This window comes from Pseudopodoces humilis, chromosome 9, assembly GCF_049639895.1.
Source record: "Pseudopodoces humilis isolate 2021_Gansu_Grassland_sample_001 chromosome 9, ASM4963989v1, whole genome shotgun sequence".
NCBI lineage: Eukaryota > Metazoa > Chordata > Aves > Passeriformes > Paridae > Pseudopodoces > Pseudopodoces humilis.
Genome location: NC_142208.1, coordinates 9696069 through 9715413, shown reverse-complemented (window position 1 = coordinate 9715413; position 19345 = coordinate 9696069). Strand labels below are relative to the sequence as shown.

The 19345-nt window shown below is 39.6% G+C and overlaps 1 protein-coding gene across 2 annotated transcripts; it reads right to left on the bottom strand.

The window, feature by feature from the left end:
• Positions 1–2360: 2360 nt before the first annotated feature.
• Positions 2361–19345, bottom strand: GPRIN2 (G protein regulated inducer of neurite outgrowth 2). 2 transcript variants are annotated; one of them, XM_088059792.1, is made up of 2 exons: positions 18981–19345; positions 2361–4934 (listed from the first exon to the last, which is right to left on the bottom strand). In XM_088059792.1, the coding sequence occupies exon 2, from the start codon at positions 4915–4917 to the stop codon at positions 3121–3123; it is 1797 nt and encodes a 598-aa protein (XP_087915918.1). In that variant the 5' UTR covers positions 4918–4934; positions 18981–19345; the 3' UTR covers positions 2361–3120. The 2 variants fall into 2 exon arrangements, with proteins under 2 accessions (XP_087915918.1, XP_005520512.2); XM_005520455.3 differs by having other exon boundaries at positions 19124–19345.

Genomic DNA, 19345 nt, shown 5'->3' with positions numbered 1-19345 from the left:
GAGAATTCCTGGGAAAGGCAGCCCCAATCTGCTCAGCTGGAACTGGTACCTGAGCATTCAGGCTGGGGAGCAGAGGCAGCATGATGCAATGCACTGGTTTTCAAACGGGCTTGAGAAAATAATACATCTTGATTTCACTCTAGCTTGACAAGCATCTGTGTTCCGCATTGACCCATTCAGTTATAAATCTAGTGTGAGTTTTCCTGCTACTTTATTTATATTTAAGAGTAGAACGTAATGGATTTGGATTTTCCTAAGTTAGAAAACATTAAAAAACAGAGTTCTCACATTTATAAGAGTAATACTTCAACAGAGAATACTTAATATACAAAATGGCTGCATTTGATTTTTTTAAAAAATTGAACCCAAATGAAAAATTAATCCAAATAGCCTTTTTTTCAAGACTCCAATTGTACAAGTAAAACAACTTGTTTTATCCTTCTAGCTAATATTCAGATGAATGCTTGTTGTTGGGCTTTTTCCTCAGATTTCCATTATATTCTTGCACTTTAAACCTTTCCAAAAGCGTAGGAAGTCCTCAAACATAAACACTACTTTTTGTAAATAACAGCAATCCTGATTAATAAAGTGAAGATTCAGAATGCTCATAATGAGTGAGCATCAGTTTTTCTGAACTTGCAAATCACTGGTATCCTTTGCCTTTACTTGGAATTTATTTTTCTCTTCCAGGAATGATAATCAGTGTTTAGGACTGTAGTAGCAAGTCATACCAATGTATAAAGTAATGTAATTACAATGTAAGTAAGTGACACCAGAACTGTATGAAATACAAGAATTCTTCCAGGTTTTACAGCACAACAGCCAAAGAATTCAAGGGACTTTGCTGTATTATTCCAGTTCCTTCTGCAAACTCTCTCTTTCTGACCAGTTTGATACTGGTCTTATTATATAATTTTCCTACAACTGGGGGCTTTATTCTGAAGAGTTGCTTGGAATGGCAGTGGTGGGAAGGAGAACACAGATATTCCACATGTCAAAGTATGGATTACAATGACCATGGGAGAAAGGTACTCTTGCTATTTTAAAGCTTTAGTTTGACTCTTCCAATCTTTAATTCTCCTGCACACTCAAGGACAAGCTAACAGACAGCACAAGGTTTTAGATCACTATAGTGCTTAAAATTCTCAAAGTGTAATGTTTGATGAAAGAAAAAAAAATCAACGTTCAATATTCTGGACCATAAAATAAGCTGTATAGAAACTGCTTAGCTAAACTCTAAATAACAGCAGAGTAATTTTATTTAGTTATTCATTACTTCCTTCCTCCTATTAAAGCTTCAATAAAAGGAATTTTAACATCTGGAATGATTATCAGAACTGAGATGCTCACAACTACAGAGGCACCCTGATTAAGGCATTATATTCCAGTGGTTTCACGCCTGGTTTGTATAAAACTCATTTTTAGCACAGATGTCTTTGAGGCCAAAGTTGCAGGGTCTGAATGAAGCCTCCTTTGTGCAAGATGAATTTCACAGGATCCAGCTGTTAAATCCCACTTTGCCCAGGAGTGAAAACTTGATCTTGAACTACTCTACATCATTAAATTAATGCATCACAGAACATTCCAGCTAGGAGGTCCTACATTTAAGGATTTTGTAGATGAAAGTTTAAAGCTGTCTTAATCACCAGAGGTTCCTCTTGATATCAAATGTCAGGTGAACATTATGAGGACAGTCTGCTAACTTACTGGAACAGAAGTGAAACCAAACCAACAAAGCATAACCACACACATTTGAAGTAACAGTGGGTAACTCCACAGCAGTAAGCTCTCAGGCACTGCAAATTTTCCTTTGAGACAGAAATGAATGTTTCTCTTCTCTCTCATTAAAAAAAAAAAAAAAAAAAAGGCATATCTCATTCCCCCAAGAATCTTAGGCATTCACCAAAGGCACGTATGACACTGGAAATAATATTCTCACCTTCCTTGACAAACCTTTCACTTAAAATAGGCCCTGCACCATGACTGCATTACACTATCATAACAGGTTTCTCACAGATAAGTTGTTTGTTAAGTTGTTTTTAGAAGAAAATAAATCTTTAAGCTGCCCAAATGACCGAGGCACTCAGAATAACCTTAGGACTATCCTTTGGAGAAGACACAAGGTCTCACTTTCAGTAGATGCCTGACGTCAGACCAGAGAGGGAACATAAGACAGGCAAAGGTTACATGCAAACTGTCCCCTGTGGCTTATGCAAGAGCCAAATAACCACTGCTCAGGAGAGATGCACATAAAAAGAACTCACTGGAAATTATTTTTAATATAAGCAAACCAAAACTGCTTGTGAGTTGTAGGGTATGGTGATGCCACAGACTAATCTGAACAGCTCCCATTTCAGGTCTCTAAAACAAGCATTCAGTAAGTAATTCACGTTACATCAGTCATCTTTGGTAATATTGTACATTTGTGTCAATCACTTGGTAAACATAAGTTCTGGGTATTTAGAGTGTAACTCACTGTAAATACAAACTAACTGGAAAGTTGATGGAATGTCCTCTAGCTGTACATGAGCTTGCTAAGGGAAGAGTTCAGACTAGCAACACTGAAATTGCTTCACAGTTATGTAGAAAAAAGTTACAATTCTTTTTCATAGAACATTACACTAGTTTGTTATTTTGTCTACAGTTAAAGTGGGCTTATAGTCAGGATTATTAAATGAACAGCAAAACAGCTGCCAAAACAATTTAAGGGAATGTGATTGAAAGCAAAGAACTTTGATTAAAGCATAATTTTTAAACTTTGTTTTCTAACCCTAAGTTATTAAAATACAGAAAAAAAGTCATCATTATTTCAAAAAGACACATCATTGAAAAAGAAGTTCCATTCCTTACAATACGGTTTAAAACTAACATAGAAGAAAACAGTGCTACATTAAATGCAGTCAAGAGCATTTGGATGGCATTATTTAAGCATAATCTTATGTTCTCTGTTATATGGTCCAGCCATGGACTTTTCCTTGCTTTAATGTACATTTGATGATCACTAAACGTTACCCACTCATCCTGATGTGGGCTGTCCACATACACTGTGTTAACACTTAAGAGTCAGCATTTATGTACAATTTAAGAGCAGCACAGCTATCCTACACTCTACAGCTTTGCTCACTCCACTGCAGTACTGGAGCGAGCACAGCAGCTTGGATATCTCAGGGAATGCATCATTGTTCTGAAAGGCCTTTTTTTCCCAGTTTTTTCAGGGGCTGGTTCCTCATTACTTTTCTCAGCTGCCTCAGCAGGCTCTGTCTGGAACTGTTCTATTTGAAACTCGAGATGTTTTTGAATGGCTACCCCGAGGACTTCCGGATCTACAGATGCCCCATATACTTCCCATGTCATTCCTTCATCATCCCATCTCACTTCACGAACTGGAGATTTGGGGGCCTCCAAATCTTGCTCCAGGTTCACCTCTGGGAACACATGTGAGTGACCTTCTGCTGCAGCTGCTGGGCTTGTTGCCACTGATTTGCATTCCATGGTTGGAAGAGTTTGTACCTCGGCATCTCTGCGCTCCAGAGCTGGTTTCAGGCCTTTGGTTATGTCATTCATAGAGGTCATAGTCCACATATCCTTAGTTGTCACTACCACATCTGCACCTTGCTGGCTGCTCAGGGCAACATGGGCAGCCTTGGCTTCTGGAGGAACTATCTCCTGCTGAGCAGGTTGCAGTTGCTCTCCAGGAACGTTACAGCACTTCAGGATTTTCTTGGCATCCAGGCCTGATTCACTTACTGAAGACACCAGCTTAGGATATGTCAGAATGTCTGAAGCAGAAAAGGAATTAAAGTAGCCAGGTGCTGCCTGCTCTTTTCCTGTCTCACTGACAGAGCACACCAACCGTGGAACGAGCTGTATGGATGGGATGGGCAAGGAGTGGCAATAGGCCGGGATGGTGGCATCTGCCTTCAAGGCATCCTGCCTGAGACTGCAGGGCCCCAAAGAGTTGTTGTGAACCGTCATCACCATGGGGGAGTACGCAGAATTTGGAATATTACCATAAGTCAGACCACCATGAACAATCCCAGGAGCTTGACTGAACATTGTCCTGTTTGGGAAACCATTTCCAGGCATGTGGGGTCCTAGAACAGCAGCATGAAATGTGCTAGGATCTGTGTAAACAGTAGCGTTATGTGGAATACTGCCACTGCCAAAGGTATTTGTGGGTACTTGTTGGTCTCTAGGTAGGACCGGAAGATGAGTCACAAGGTTTTGATAGTGAGATGTATTCTCATTTGTTTCTGATCCATACCTCTGCGTTTGGAAAGACATCCTAGCCACTGGCAGACAATGCCTGCAGCCAGAAGAGTTTAGGCTGGAGTGAGTAGAACTGGTTTCTATGTGAGTGACATAAGTCTGCTGTTTGCAGCTGCAGGTTAGGTCTGAGTGGCTTCTCTGAAGGGCAGTTCCTGATTCTTCCATTTCACACATGCCTTGCTGGTGAACAAAGCAGGCTGAAGAAACATTCTCAGCAGTGCTGCTCTTTACACACATCTTAGCGTCCCCAGCTTCCCAGGGTGCTGAGACCTGTTCAGTGACAAGAACATGGTTTGTATTCTTAGTTCTGCCCTCTGAATGGTCATTGGCTGACGGGTTTTTATTTATGCTCTGGACCTCTGATCCAAGTCCCATCACCCCAGGCTGAGAGGAGGACCATCTGGGACTCCCTGCATCACTCCCTGCATCACTCCTGTTTTCCAGGATACGGCAGATGGTGCTGCTATGGCTTTTCTTCAACTCCTGTTTGTTTTGCCTTTCCTCTAAACTCCTTGAGTGCCCAAGAGAGGCCAGATTTGAGGAGCTCTTGGATAGGGGGTGGCTGTTGACATTCAAGAGACTGTGACAAGTAGAGCTTAGTGAGTCCTGGTAGGAATGGGTGTGGAGCTGGTGTCTTTCAGATGACATGGCAAAAAAAGAGAGATCTGCAAGAAACGGTGGAAAAGAAAAAGGAACAATTTAAGTAGGAAATAAGTGTAATGGAAACTTTAATCTCTACTGACCTTCTGCATGGGCTTCTTGCCTTTCACAGTTCAAAAATACTTTTTAAAAAGCACAGTACTCAAGTCTAAGTGTACTCAGACCAGTTGGTTTCCATTTTCACTTTCCCCAAAGAGTTTTTCCCTAAATTAGATCCAGGGTTTTTTTAAATTCTGGTGGTTTTTTCCCAATTCATAAAACACAAAAGGAAAAAATCCTTCTTGGTTTCTACCTTTTAACAATAACTATCTCAACATTATCAAGTATCATCTTCCCAAATTCATTGGAGCCATTTTTGAAACATCCAGACATGTCAGGTAACTTAAGCAAAGACAGAGATATTTTCATACTAGATAGCTTTTCACCACAGTGGTCATTAAGCCAATGATATTAACTGTATTGTCAAAACAAAACAAAACAAAAAATTAATTTTTAGTCTCTTGACATCATAATTTCAGAAGTTATCCAGTCATTGATGGAGCTTTTAAACCTTAAAGCCACAACAACTGAACAAGTTCTCCCCTTTCCCCATACCTTTTCTAACAAACTTCTTGATATTTCATGTTACAAGAAGATCACAGTTTTAGTCCACTGCTTTCCCTGAGCACACACAAGTGTACAGTAGGTATGGACAAAGCTGTTTTAATGTCCTTGACAGAGATTACCTGAAACACAAGGAAATTACCTCTGCCAGACCAGTGCAGGGTCACTGCCAGTGTTCCCAGAACAAATAATGTTGGGCAGTATTCCAGCTTGTGCTCACCTCTGGCACCACAGGAGGTGGCTACAAAGATAGATCTAGAGAAAGGCTGGAGATGAAATTCCCCTCTCTCTGTAAGGAGAATCTGTACCTCAGCACTGCCACTGTAAAGGGTGCATGCTCTGGGCTCTTGAGCTGCTCACCTTTGCAAATCCTCAAGCTCATGCTGGCTGTGGAAGGTGCACATTCATGCCACCAGATACAGGGTAAAAATGAAACAAGAAAATCTTTAGCCAAAGTCTTGAAGTTCTTCTGTCCTTTTTTATAGTGTACTCAGTCATTTCTAATTTTAGAAAACCCTTTTTTCTACCAGTTGGTTCCGTACCCTATAGGTTATTAACATTTAACAGTTTCATGTTAGCAGTTTCACATCTAATGGAAGTTGTGATTGAAGATTTTGAATCTCACCAGATTTAGCTGATTGAATCAGATATTCCACTGATTCACTATACATATTGCCTTGCTGTCACAGAGGTGTTGCAACATTTGTACAACTAAAGTTATTTTAACACGCTGATACACCTATATCTATCCACCCAAATACATATATGTCTTTTCTACAAGAACTCACTGTATTGAACAGAAATATCCAGAGTACCTGTGCTTTGCTTCCAGGCCAAGTACTGCCAAGTACATCTGTTGTGCAGATGTAGAGTGAAAGCCAGAATTTCTCATTTTGGACAAGTTTCCCTCAGATATCCTCTATGTACTCTGTCTCCTTAGCAGGTCTTGTGACAGAAACCAGTACAATTTCTTGTGCACTATATCACTTAAATAAAAATGCATGTGTGGAACAGGAAAGGTACATACACGTGGTGAACAAAAGCACTCTGCAAACGTAACAGGGAAGTTCACTCTTACCATCAAGGACACAGTGGCTGGCTGCAAGGGATCACATTCAACCCTCTCAGTGAGAAGCTTCTCGTCTGTGATTCTTTTATGTGATATTTACAGGCTTCAAGAGTCATGTACCAACATAACTGAAAAGAACATGCCTTTTGCTACCTCTGCCAACCAAGAGCACTATAGCTGATTCAGGCTGCTATCAGTGTTTGTAATTCCATTTTCATTGTTAACTTCGGCAGGCTAACAAGTTGCAATTTTCCCAACACCTGAAATCTACTCATGTTGGCTGTTTTCCATAATGAAATTAAATTGAGCATGACAACATTAAAAAATAATAATATTTGCAATCACATTCTTACAAAAATTCTCATTGTGGGCTGTGTAGCAGGGACTTGTGACCAGCAGCAACATCCTCTAGCACAGGGTTTGCTCCAATTTAGACTGTATGCAGAAAAAAGGTGATTTCCCGTCCTCCATACGTTACCTCTCCTGTGGCCAGTTCCACACACGACTATAGTCTGCCACACAGGGTTCAAAGGAGTCAAGAGGATTAAACACCAGAGCAATAGCTGTCTACAAGGTGAAAACCTTACATTTAATCTCTTTAGAAGATAACACCTGCAAAGGCTCTCACACACACCTGGATGAAACAACACTTACTAATGGAAATCCTCAGACACAAATATTGAGACTCGGGTGAAAGGAAGCTTTAAACATATCCTGTTACAAATGATACATGGCTGTGGGAAGTTTGAAGGGCTCTCTTACAAAGTTTACAGCATTCAAATATGTACATGTACACAGAAACCAAGGTCTTTATTTGCTTTCTTTATGTAGCAGTAGACTGCAGAAGCCTCTGTAACTGAAAGAAGTGATGCGTTTGAAACTAATTTGTCACCTCACATAGAACACGTTCAGGTGGATCAAACAGACCAAACACAGTGACATCACTGAAAGCAACATCCAGGGTGATGTTGGCAAGGAAATCTCCAGAGGAAATTCTGAAGATATTTATTTTTGCCCACTGCAGGTGAAATCACTACCAAACATGGGCTGATGTGACATATATTACACATGTACATGTAGAATATTCTAACCAGCTACTCCAAACGGTATCTGAACATTGCTGCACAGGCAGACCAGTGTTCCACACTACCATAATTTTCACAGTTCTCCTATGGCCTTGGGCTTCCCAAACTCTGCACTTCACAGGTGCACCACTGGCACCGATTGCTCAGGGTGCACAAAATCCCCCGAGAAGAGGCCCAGCACCGCACACACACCTCCCGAGGTGCCAGGCCTCCCTCTGAGCCCAGTGTCCTGCCCATGGCTTCTGGGAAAGGCTGGGAAGCAGGAGGGTCTGGATGATCCTTACGACACCTCTGCCAGCGAGGGGCTGGGTCTCCTACGGAGAATGAGGTGCCAAATGTTTTAAAAATCCAACCCCAAAACATGGAGCCTCTTCAATGTCACAGCCATGCAACACCTTTTTATTTTGTGAATCAGCTAATCAGGAATGGATTACCCTCATGAAACATGGATAGAAACACACTGATTTTGGGTACATAGGCACCCAAAACAACTTTCTTTGTGCATGCTGGGCAGAGCAGACTGCTTGGCTTAACTTTCATTTTTAAAATGTAAAAATATAGTTTATAGGAAAGGAATTTTACTCCAAAATATCTACTTTAAGTCCTGAGTCTGAAAGATTTTGATTTGAAATTTCAAAGGAAATTCACACCTGAATACACAAACAGGAAAGTATGAATTTTTGAGGCAGATATTCTGCTATGAATATATAGAAAATTGTTAGACAAGCAGAGAAAGGATTAGGATAGAAATGGAATTAACATCCACTATTTTTGGCTTAGCTTCAGATAGCTTATGAGGGGATCTAGGCTGCTTTCACTAATTCCACTGAACTACTTTAAAGCAACAAACGTGTATTTTGCTATGACTTATGATTAAAGTTTTGACCTATTTAATGCACCAGTAAATTCAGTCTCAAAATATTAAATATAATGTATGTTATCAATTGAAAGACATTCACTGTAAATTAACTATGATTCTAAAATCCTTTGGTATTTTTGTATTCTGCACATGTACTTCAATTGAAATTTTCACAACACTCATGTTTTAGTTTGAAACTGTTCCCCCTTGTCCTATCTGCCCACGTTAAAAGTCCTGTTCCCTCTTTTTTTAAGAACCCCCATTTAGTACTACGTTACTATAGTAAGTTAACAGACAGTGAACCAGTGAGAATCATCTGACATGCTGAACAACACGAGTTAGTTGCAGAATTTGGGAAGAGTCAGAGAAATTTAATACTACTTACTAGAAACATGCATGCAATGCCAGAGACTTCTCTAAATCTTCCAGTTATTTTTTCTTTATATAACTCTGATGGTCAACCCACAAGTCAACAAGATTTGTAATAATGACTGCAGCTGTTTCACCCATCTTCACTTGGCTAATCATACAATAAAAAAAATGGTTTTCTTAATTTTATGCTTTCAAAACCAGCATCTGACTGCAAAATAATCAAAGCCATTTCAGGGGTGAGAGCACTAATATGCAAATGTGGAATTTGGAAAAGCTAAGCTACCTGATCCATAGCAACATTTTTGGATAATGACTGTTATTTTTGGATGCTGACCAGGACCCTCCATGGCAGGACTAGCCCATTCAGAGAAGACACTTTCTGAGAAGTGTTAGGGGGTTGCAAGGTCTTTGTCCTGAATTTGCTCCTCCATTTGCATTATTCTGGCCCTGCAATAACCAGCTCCACAAGGCAAACACAGAATTTCTGCAACACCTAACTCCAAGACAAACACAATTGTATTTTATACATGAAGAATAGTGCCATTTTAATAAAGAAATTTACTTGAATAGAAGGCTGGTAGATAGAGGTTCTTAACTTTATTTAATCTTATTACAAACACCATGGTTATAAATTTGAAAGTTAAGAGCAATTTATGGCTAAAATGATGGAACTTTAATTACTAAATTAATTAATCCTAAGGGGCAGTGGTCACTTAGCCATAAACACTGCTGACCCCTGCCTGGAGCACAAGGCAGCATATACAGGAAAACCTGCATTTCTGCCCAAACAGCCAAGCTCTCTCAGGTACCAGAAGCAATTCAGTATATTCATACTGGGTTCTCTTCAGACCTGGCATTTTATAAGCAATGTGGCTTCCTTACTGCAATCCATAACTAAACTTCTAAGATACATGCTTAAGGTGGTAAAATGACATAAAAAGGAACATCATCTAATATGACATTCATTTATTTTACAGTTGTACTAATTTTAAAGAAACTTATACCATCAAAATAATAATAAAAAAAAATGTGATTGTGTCTAAAAATTGTACTTGCATGCACACATGGAGAACTATTTGCACAAGATAAGAAAGATCTGTTTTGCTTTAGACAAAGATTGGCATGATAGCATTATGAGATCTGATGGCCTCTCACTAACTACTACTACTACTGAAGGAAATAGTTCATTAACAGTAATCACTAACATTTACACTGGGGGGGTGAGGGGGGCACTTGAAAAGCATTGGCAAAACAGGATTAGCCATGGTAAAAAGCTTAGAGATTCAAGTATCTGGGATTAGGAGTTTTGTTGTTGTTGTTTTTAATTGTTATTTTATTTTGTTGAGGTGTAAGTGAAAAGAAGAAACAGAGGAGTTACAGTAGAGGAAAAGGTATCACTTGTCAGGGAACATAAAAAAATTCCTCTAAATTCTTTCAGTACAAAAAAATAATTTCTCTAAATTCTATCAACTAGATTAATAAAGACTCAGGCTGAGACCCCAATCACTTAACTTTTAATCCATCATCTTTCTGTAGGCTTTCCATTTTGGAATAGCATTATAAACAAACTATGCCTTGTTCAGTTTAATCTGCTAATGCCCTTTTGTAAATATTTTCTATCATCGTAAGTATTTCCAAGTATCAGCCAGATCTACAGAACAAACTGGGTTGGGCATCTGGAGATACCAACAGACAAACACCACAGATGAGAGCACACTTTGTATGCAAAGGAATGGGGTTGTTTTCCAGTTCTGCACTGCAAGAAGCACTGGGGACAGTGGGGCCATGTCACTGGGACCATAATTCACGAGGGGGACGGGGAGTACACTTGACAGGCTAGAAAACATGAGAGCAGGAGAGCTGTGACCCTCAGTGCTCAGCACTGCCAAGGCAGAGGCCTTGTGTCTGATGGCCTTACAAGGCCACTGGTCACAGCCTCATTACTTTCTGCTAATTACCACTGTGGCTGCTGGGCTTTCCTAAGAGACTTCTGTCTTTTCCCCATCCTGTGCTGAGCATGTTGGGCAGGTATCTCTCTGCAGTGACAAGACTGAGAGTGAAGAGTCCCCTTTACCCTGAGTGTTAATGAAGCTTGGCTCTCTCCTTCTTGAGGGCCACAGCAGAGACCTCTTCCCCCAAACACCGAGGGTGCCACGGGTGCCCCAGCTACCAGTGGCCTCAGCAGGAGACAACAAATGAGTTACCACATCAGAAAATGAACAGATTCCAACATTTGCCAATGCATTCACCTCAGCATGGAACAACAAGGCCGCTAGCCACAGTGCCCCCAATTATCCCAACAGCTTAGAATAACCACGCAGGAAGGTTAAGCATTCTCTTTTAAGGACCAGGCACAGCCCACAACCCTGGCACAGTCTGAGCCAGCAAAGCAGAGCTGACAACTCTGAATTCTAAAACTAAAAAAAGGCTAAAATGAAAGTGCCATGAGCAAGGATCCTGGTAGGGATGAACCAAAGGACCATTTCAGTAACACCTTCAGCTGAATTCCCAGGAAGGACAATTCACATGGCTGTGTATAAAGTATTGGGAAACCAGAGAGAGGTGCACTCTGTCACAAGGGAGGCATGTACTGGGACATTGTCCTGACACCACCACATGATTTACTACTGCAACATGTGGCATCTTCTTTGCCACCTCTTTTATTTAATCATCTCCCCCAGAAACAACTTCAAAAATCTCTGGGACTTCATCTTTTTTTAGAAGAATTTTACGAGCAAACTATATCTCCATGTGGAGATCTGCCTCAGCATACAAACTACCCTACAATATACTCAACAGAGCTAAAATATGAGATATTGTACAGTCATATTTGATGCTCACTTTTACTGTTTGATGGCTCACTTCTTTAAAGTTCATCTCTTCAGTTAGAAGACTTCAAACTTTAACTACAAATTAAATATGATGACATGGTCATGTAATCAGCTGTTTTCACCAGCTGGGGCTTAAAAAAAAAAATCAAATATAATGACAGCAGGCAACACTGACCTAGAATCATGCTTACAGTGAATAACGTGTGCTAAAGAAGTGGTATATTAATATAATTGTCTTTCTGGCTTAAACAGAACAGAATTAACCAAAATGAAACTGTTAATGCAGCTGCCAGGATTATGCTGCTAAGAATTGGTGCCTACTGATATCCACTGGTATTGCAGAAATCCTGCGACAAAAATATTTGATAGTTTCTTTAGGAATTCATCTTTAATGCAGAAAATATGCAGTGGCCTATCCACGTTTGGATATCTTTCAGAGAGACAGACACTAGTGAGCTTTTTCCTCTTCACAGCAGGGGATCAAATCCTGGTCCTTCACATGTTCCAGCTTTGAAGAGACAGAATTGGTCTGATGTTGAACAACTCATGCTCCTCAGAGCTCTGCTTTTGTACCCACTCTTCAGTCCTAAACAGACCAGCTCCAAAGCAACCCCACTGATCTGGAACTTTGCAAAAACACATAGCTTTGTTCAGCAAGCCTCTGCCTGTCAGAGGCCCAAGCCTGCCAGCTTTGTGAATCACAGGTGCCTGGGCAGCAGCATGAACTTAAAAATCATGCAGAAAACCAGAAGCTTGCTTACAGCCTCTTTCCAATCTCAGAGTACAGATGGATATCAGTGCAACTGCACAAGAGCCCTGAAGTTCGCACATCCAACAAACTCCACCCAAACTGGCTAAATGATTAGAATATCTACTTGCAAATTCACGTGTTTAAGTAGAAAATATTAAAATAAAAATTTCTGCTGTTTGCTTGAAAGCTTAACAGCGACAGTTACAGGGAAAGCACGAACTCAGCTTACTCTCCCTGCTCTATGGACAACCTAGCTTTAATGGCTCTGCACTTTTGAGTTTGAGGACAGCGGGATACCCCTCTCTGCCAGGTGAATGCACCTGTGACAGCTAAAGCTGTGTCACAACCCATGGGAGTGGATGTGCAGTCTGTGTGTGTGTGCTCTGTGCTGGCTGCAAGGAGGCAGAACAGCACAGAGCCTGTCTAACATGCCCAACCTCCCCATAAAACTCACTCCCTTGCTTCAGTGTTGTGCCAACAAAGATAAAAGCTTTACAACCAGCTGCAGTGGCAGACAAAGGAAGCTCAAATCTGCCTTAAAAATACTGAATAGATATAGCTGCAAGTATAGCAGCTTTTCATGTTCACATACCATCCTTAATTGAAGGATGGCAATTCCTACAGCAGCATCAAACAGGAATAATGGTGATATAGTCTCCAAACATCTCCATTAGGATAAAGACACTATTTTAGATTGAAGGATGCCTCACCAAAACAATTAAAGATAGTTCATTATTCTTCAACATGTATTTGTTGATTCTCTTTCCTACCTAGAAAAATGTGGCAACTTACCTAGCAAAACCTAGAAACTTACCTTCATTGCTTGTTCCCTTATTTTCCCCTGTGACTGAACACTATACAAGGGCCACAAAATCCCCTTCAATTCTTTATATAAATAACAGCATTTCTGAACTGTATGCAAAACCTTAGGGAAAAGAAGAATTCAAAAACACAATCCATCTACCTCTAGAAGCTGCTCTCAATGGTGGCAGAGAAAAGATTGACTTTGACATTGTGGACTGACAGAAAACTGACTTCCAGTACTTAAAAAAAAAAATTACTCAGCAATTAGAAAGAGGAAACAATTGCTTTCTAATTCTGTCTGTGCTCACTGACATAGTGTATGACCTTGAGCAAGTCATTTGCTTTGTGACTCAGTTTACTCATCTGTGACTCACAGATTAGATGCAGAAGCCCCTCATGTAGGTATTTAAAGGCTTAACTCATGATTGTAGAGCATTCTCAAATCCTAGAATAAAAGATATTAAATATAAGATGCTGAAGATAATGTATTCTGGCCCTTCTTTTGTAATATTTGGATTGGAAGAAATAAATAGAGCATCTCTACAGGAAGTTCTTGTTGCACTTGCAGAAAACTCACCTTACCAGTAAAGTTCAGGCACTATGTGTGCTTCAGAAGCATATGTTTAAAGCATCCCCTGCAACTTTCTAGCATCATGAGCGTAAGTAATCTCAAGGATTTAAAATACTCAAACTCAGCAGAGTTTCTCAAATGAGGTGTTGTATGTATATACAATATGAATGTTGACAACATGCATATTGTATGTGCATGGTATATTAAGTAGCAATGAGTAATTATTTTAAGCAGCTTCATTAAACTTTCTAAGCAGAGTTGTCACAACTGCAGACCGCGCTGTCTTGCAGTGCCACATGCACTTGTAGGCTTTTATTTACTATGATGAACTTCTCGTGAAAAACAGATTCTGTGACTAATTTAAGCCTTCAGGTCACACTGCAAGCTGTCTCCTATATATCCTTAGGCTGGAAAAGAGCTGGCAACCTCTATCCAAGGGGCTAAGTGAGTATTGAAAAGAACTAAAAAGGGGACTAGATAATCATGCTTCATAGCATTAGGAGTTGTCATTGTAGTATGAGCTTTGAAACTATTTAAGCAAGGAATATGGGAAGAGAAAGTTTTCATTTCAAACTTGGTGTTTTGTCATAAAAAAGCATTATGTCAAAATTCAATGTCTGTCTCTCAGAAAAGCAACTGTCCCAGTTCATCTGTGGTCGAATTAGACCTATGTAGGGAATTATTATCTATAGTTTTCAGAGAACATCTGAAAGGGAGTATTTCTCTACTCTCTCAGGACTGAGAGAAGAAAAACATTAGAGCCTGGCTAGAGGGGAGCCCCTGCCTCCCAAGGCTTGACACCAGAGACCAAAAGGAGAAAAAACCCAAGAGAGAGTAAAATAACAGTCCAATGCAGCAGACTAAAGTTTTCAAATACTTTGTCAAATTCAAGTATGTGAAGGATATAGAACTAACGTTTACACCCTACTCTATGCAAACAAACAAATTTCCCCTCCTCTTGGTTAATTCTAATCATAAGCCAAACTGCAGAAGTCTCCACTTCCTTATTAACATTTAATAATGTCAGAATCACAAAGATTTGAGGTATAAATTTGGAACAACTCAAGAGCCACAAGACAATTCAGTTCCTGTCATCATTCAGATAGAGGAAGATCCCACTTGTGTGACATGGACAACTAGAGAATAACTCTTCAGGCATCTGCTGTTAAAACTGCTAGCAACAAGATACTGATTATAAAGAATAAAGGCTCTACTACAGGAATTCTTTGCTTTTCAAATATTAGTTTGACCATATTCAAGACTCACACAGAACCCTAAGAAATCTAATCTGGCCTCATAGTTGTCTCTGCTTCAAGGAGGACATTGGAATAGATGAATTCACAAAGTCTCTTCAAAAATGACCATTTTTTATTCTTTTCATAAATACCTGCTTTTATCCATCAGTGCCAATGAATGTCATGTACCTTTTCAACCTGAGAAGCTGAAATGTGTGGCCATTTTGCAATACTGAACCACTTTTAATTGATAAGTAGAATCTGTACATTTTACTGAAACCTTAATACCTTTTCCTGAGACAGGAATGACTTTGGAAAGGAAGCACAAAGATGATCCTCATATTCTACATGAAAGGTGATCTATAGGAAGGATGCAGTGACTCCAAAACTTTCTTTCCAAAACATTAGCACCTCTCCTGTTAGTAAATCAACAAAATCGCTCCACCCCTTTCACAGTTTAGAGGCCATTGAGAACCAAATAAAACTGCTATAACAAGATGTATGTTTTCCCTTGATGTTTCACAAAGTACTGATCTACCCTGCTCAGTCATAAGCACTGAACTTTTCCAGAAGATTCCCTGCAGGAAGCAATAATCTTAAAAGTCTTTTAAAAAAAAGTCCCATTTATCAGAGCGAGGGTGGCTTTGTGCATTCTTCATCTCTCCAATTTCCATGTTGGGTTTGCTTAGCTTGAGTTGAAAAGGATCTGGATCTTTCACTTCAGATCAGATGAACTGGGTTCTGTCAGTCTTCAGACAGGAGTAAAGCTCTGCAAGTCAAATGAAGGTCTTACAACTGCTCAATCTCATTAACCTTCATTTGCACACTCAAGTGGACCCTTGCTAAAGCTTAATTAGCAAATATTCTGCAAATGGAAAAAGACTCCTGCTCCTTCCTCTGCTTTGTATTAAATCCACACAGTGCACAAGCAAAGCCATCATTTTGCAAGAACTTCCTCACACAGGGACAGGCCAGTTTAAAGGTGATCTTTCTTATGAAGCTTTTTTTGGTGCAGAATGATGTATGGCTATATCTCACATGCTTAATGCTCACACACCAAACCAGGAAAGACCTGGCTGATGTCAGCTTCATTTAGTTGGCCTGACCCAATTCCAATGCTCTGAGTGCATCTACCTAAGCAGCCCCAAAGTGATATTTTTTTTGTGGTTCCTGTTGCTAAAGATAATTTCTGAGTGAACTTTATTCTGAAGAACTTTAACAGCTTTTCTAAACGGAAGAGGCCAACTTCTTCCCAACAATCCCCTAAGCAATCAGAGAATACTCGTAAAGGAGAGTTCTTAACATACACATGAACTACTACCTGCACAACTATAGATTGATTCAATTGTTATAAGGCATCCATAGGAAATACTGCATCAAATTATCTTAACCAGAGAAAAGCTCAGCAGTATCTTTTAGTTCACTGCCTTCTCATTGTATCCCTCATGCAGATATTCCTGACCACGGTACTCCAATATTTATTTTGATTCTCCCCCTCATTTTGCTTTTACAGAAAAGATTTCTCTCACCACTGAAACGCTGTCCCAACAGCCCCAGGGAAAAAAAGCTATTCAAAGTTTGGATAATTCACATCCTCCAGAATCTTAATATCCCAGGGAGATAATGTGTATGCATACAACTTTACTGTTTACACCAGTTAAAAACCTCTTATTTCTGTACAATGAAGCTGTAAGAATTAACTAAAAGGCCAGTGCCTGCAGTCCCTATGGTGTGGCTCATGGCCATGGGAATTGATTTTTTTAAAAAAAATAGTTCAGGCCTGACAAGGAAAGTAAAGTGCAAGATCATTTGCAGCCTACGATTCCTGCTGTACTGTTGCTCTTGGGCCAAAATGGTTTGAGACTAGAAGCAATGAATAATCACACACACCTGCCAAAGCTACTTGCTGCAACAAAAATATTGGTATGATAACAAAAATGAGATTTTTACCCTGATTAATTGGAAAAAATACTTGCAGAACAAATACCATTAACAGGTCTCTTTCAAGTCCCTAGCCTTGGAAAGCATCATTCCTAGGCTACATTCTCCTGCAAACTGTGTATCAGCTTGCAATATTCAAATACAAGGGACCAGTGAAGTACGTGCCATCCTTATTTACAAACATTAACTCCAGAGCAAAGGAATGAACAATTCAGTCTCTCTAACCTCCAGAAGAGTCCACTGGACAAGAAGCAGGATTTGTTGCTGTTCTGCTCAGAAATAACCTGCCTGCAGTCAGGTGTAGCAGTATCTCACTGGCACAAGCAAATATCTCTGCTCATCTGCAGTGGTTAAAAGCTACTTCCAATTTACCCTTTGTCATTGCTGTAACAGGCAAGAAAGAAAATCAAACTTCAGAAGTCTAATGATCATTAACAACAATTTTCCTCTGTTTTACCCTCCTTCATATATTTTTATTTTTCAAGTGCAGTTTGAATATGCATAGTTTACTGTGGAAGATAAAATGTAGTTTTGGCATGGTTATCTGATGGAAATTTATCACATTTCATATTATAAATCAACTCTGACACCACAAGGCCATATACAGTTTACTGTTCTTGTTTATGCACCCCTAAATAACTGTCAGATAAACTAAATTGCAATTCCAGCTTTCCCTGGAATACAGTTAAGATAAAATATCTGGACAACAAAAATCAACAAAACCCTGTAAATGGAGAAGTGTTTATGGAGTAACCAAGACATGGCATTAAGACATAAAGCCCTCATCTAATCCACCCTCCTAAATGAAAACTTCTTAAAACCTCATTGTTTTACACAAAGACTCCATGCAGAGGTCTCCAAACTCAGATCTGACTACAATCGATGTCCTGCAATTATTCAAACATACACTAAAACATGCAAACCATCTGCAAGCTTTCATCAATGTCTTGGTGCAAGAAAAGCACTGATAGTTTTTACATTTTTGTATGAGATTATTACTTTGAAGCATGAGTCAATGGAAGAGAGGTAGATTTTGATCTATATAAGGTCCATCTCATTTATGTACAAGATCAACATCTTGCAAAATACATTTATCGCATGGCTACCTTCCCCATCACCTTTCATGCTTAGAGTTCTGTAAATGGAAATAACTGCTTGCTCCCTCTGCCTTTTCTCTCTTCCCCTAAAATCCAGGCGTGCATCAGCACAGATTATTGCTTTTAGTCACAACATATACACAAAATAGTCTTCTACTAAGGATTCTGATATAAAATGTTTAATCCAGTGGCAATAAAAAGCCAAACCAAATCAAATTTGTGACTTTGGAAAAATCATGTTTTGATTTAAGAGAAAAAAATTATTTGCCATTTTAAATAGCAATTGACCATTTATCTCAGAAGGAAAAGTGTAAAACAAAGCTGATATGCAGAAAGCACTGAAATTTTCCTCAGATTTTTCTAGTATTGGATATTTCTAGGAATTTAAAAAACACGTGGTACACATGGTGGAAAACAGTAAGGTAAACAGTTCTCTGGCACATTAGTACTAAAACATAGAAATTTAAAGCAATAAAATTTAGTCTTTTTTCTTATTTTTAATATCCAAACCCTAACATACACACAAGAGGTAATCAAAAAGCATCTTCATAAACTCACAGGTGTGCAGAGGAATAAGATGAACAAGCTTATGGAGGGTTTTTTTTCCCCAAAGAAAGAGTGACACGTATATTCTGGAAATATTTACTAAAAGACGAACACAGACACACGTAAGTGAAAGACATCAGCACAAAAAAAAACACTTTCTACAGACACATTAAATTCAATTAAAGCTCAGAGTCCTAGTTCCCATCATTTCATTAAAAGAGAAAGCTACCATTTCCTGAGATTTTTCAGTCCAGCTAGCAACCCCCTGCTGCCAACACAGCACTTACAGAAGCCTGGGTTTGTCTCTGTGCAGCTCCTCTCCCTTTCCTTCCCCTCATCTGCTTTGTTACTCTCCTGGCAAAACGGAGAGGGCTCGGTGTCCTTACAGGAGACGAGAGAACGGGCAATGCATGACTTCCGTGGTCCTTACCTTCCCCCCACTCAGAGACTGCACATCCAGCTTCCCTGCACAAGTTACTTGGAGGGTATTTAAAAACAGATGCTCAGAAATCTGAGGAGAACAAAAGCCCAAAGAGTTCAGATTTCCTCTCCTTGATCCGCCTGATGCTGTTGACACTAAGGTGAACACATGATAAGGGGAAGGAGGTGGGATTGTTAGAGAGCATCAGAGGCAGGAGATTGGGAGATGGGG

Excerpts from the sequence above, each read along its gene's own strand:
- GPRIN2 (XM_088059792.1), bottom strand. The coding sequence starts at position 4,917 with ATGTCATCTGAAAGACACCAGCTCCACACCCATTCCTACCAGGACTCA.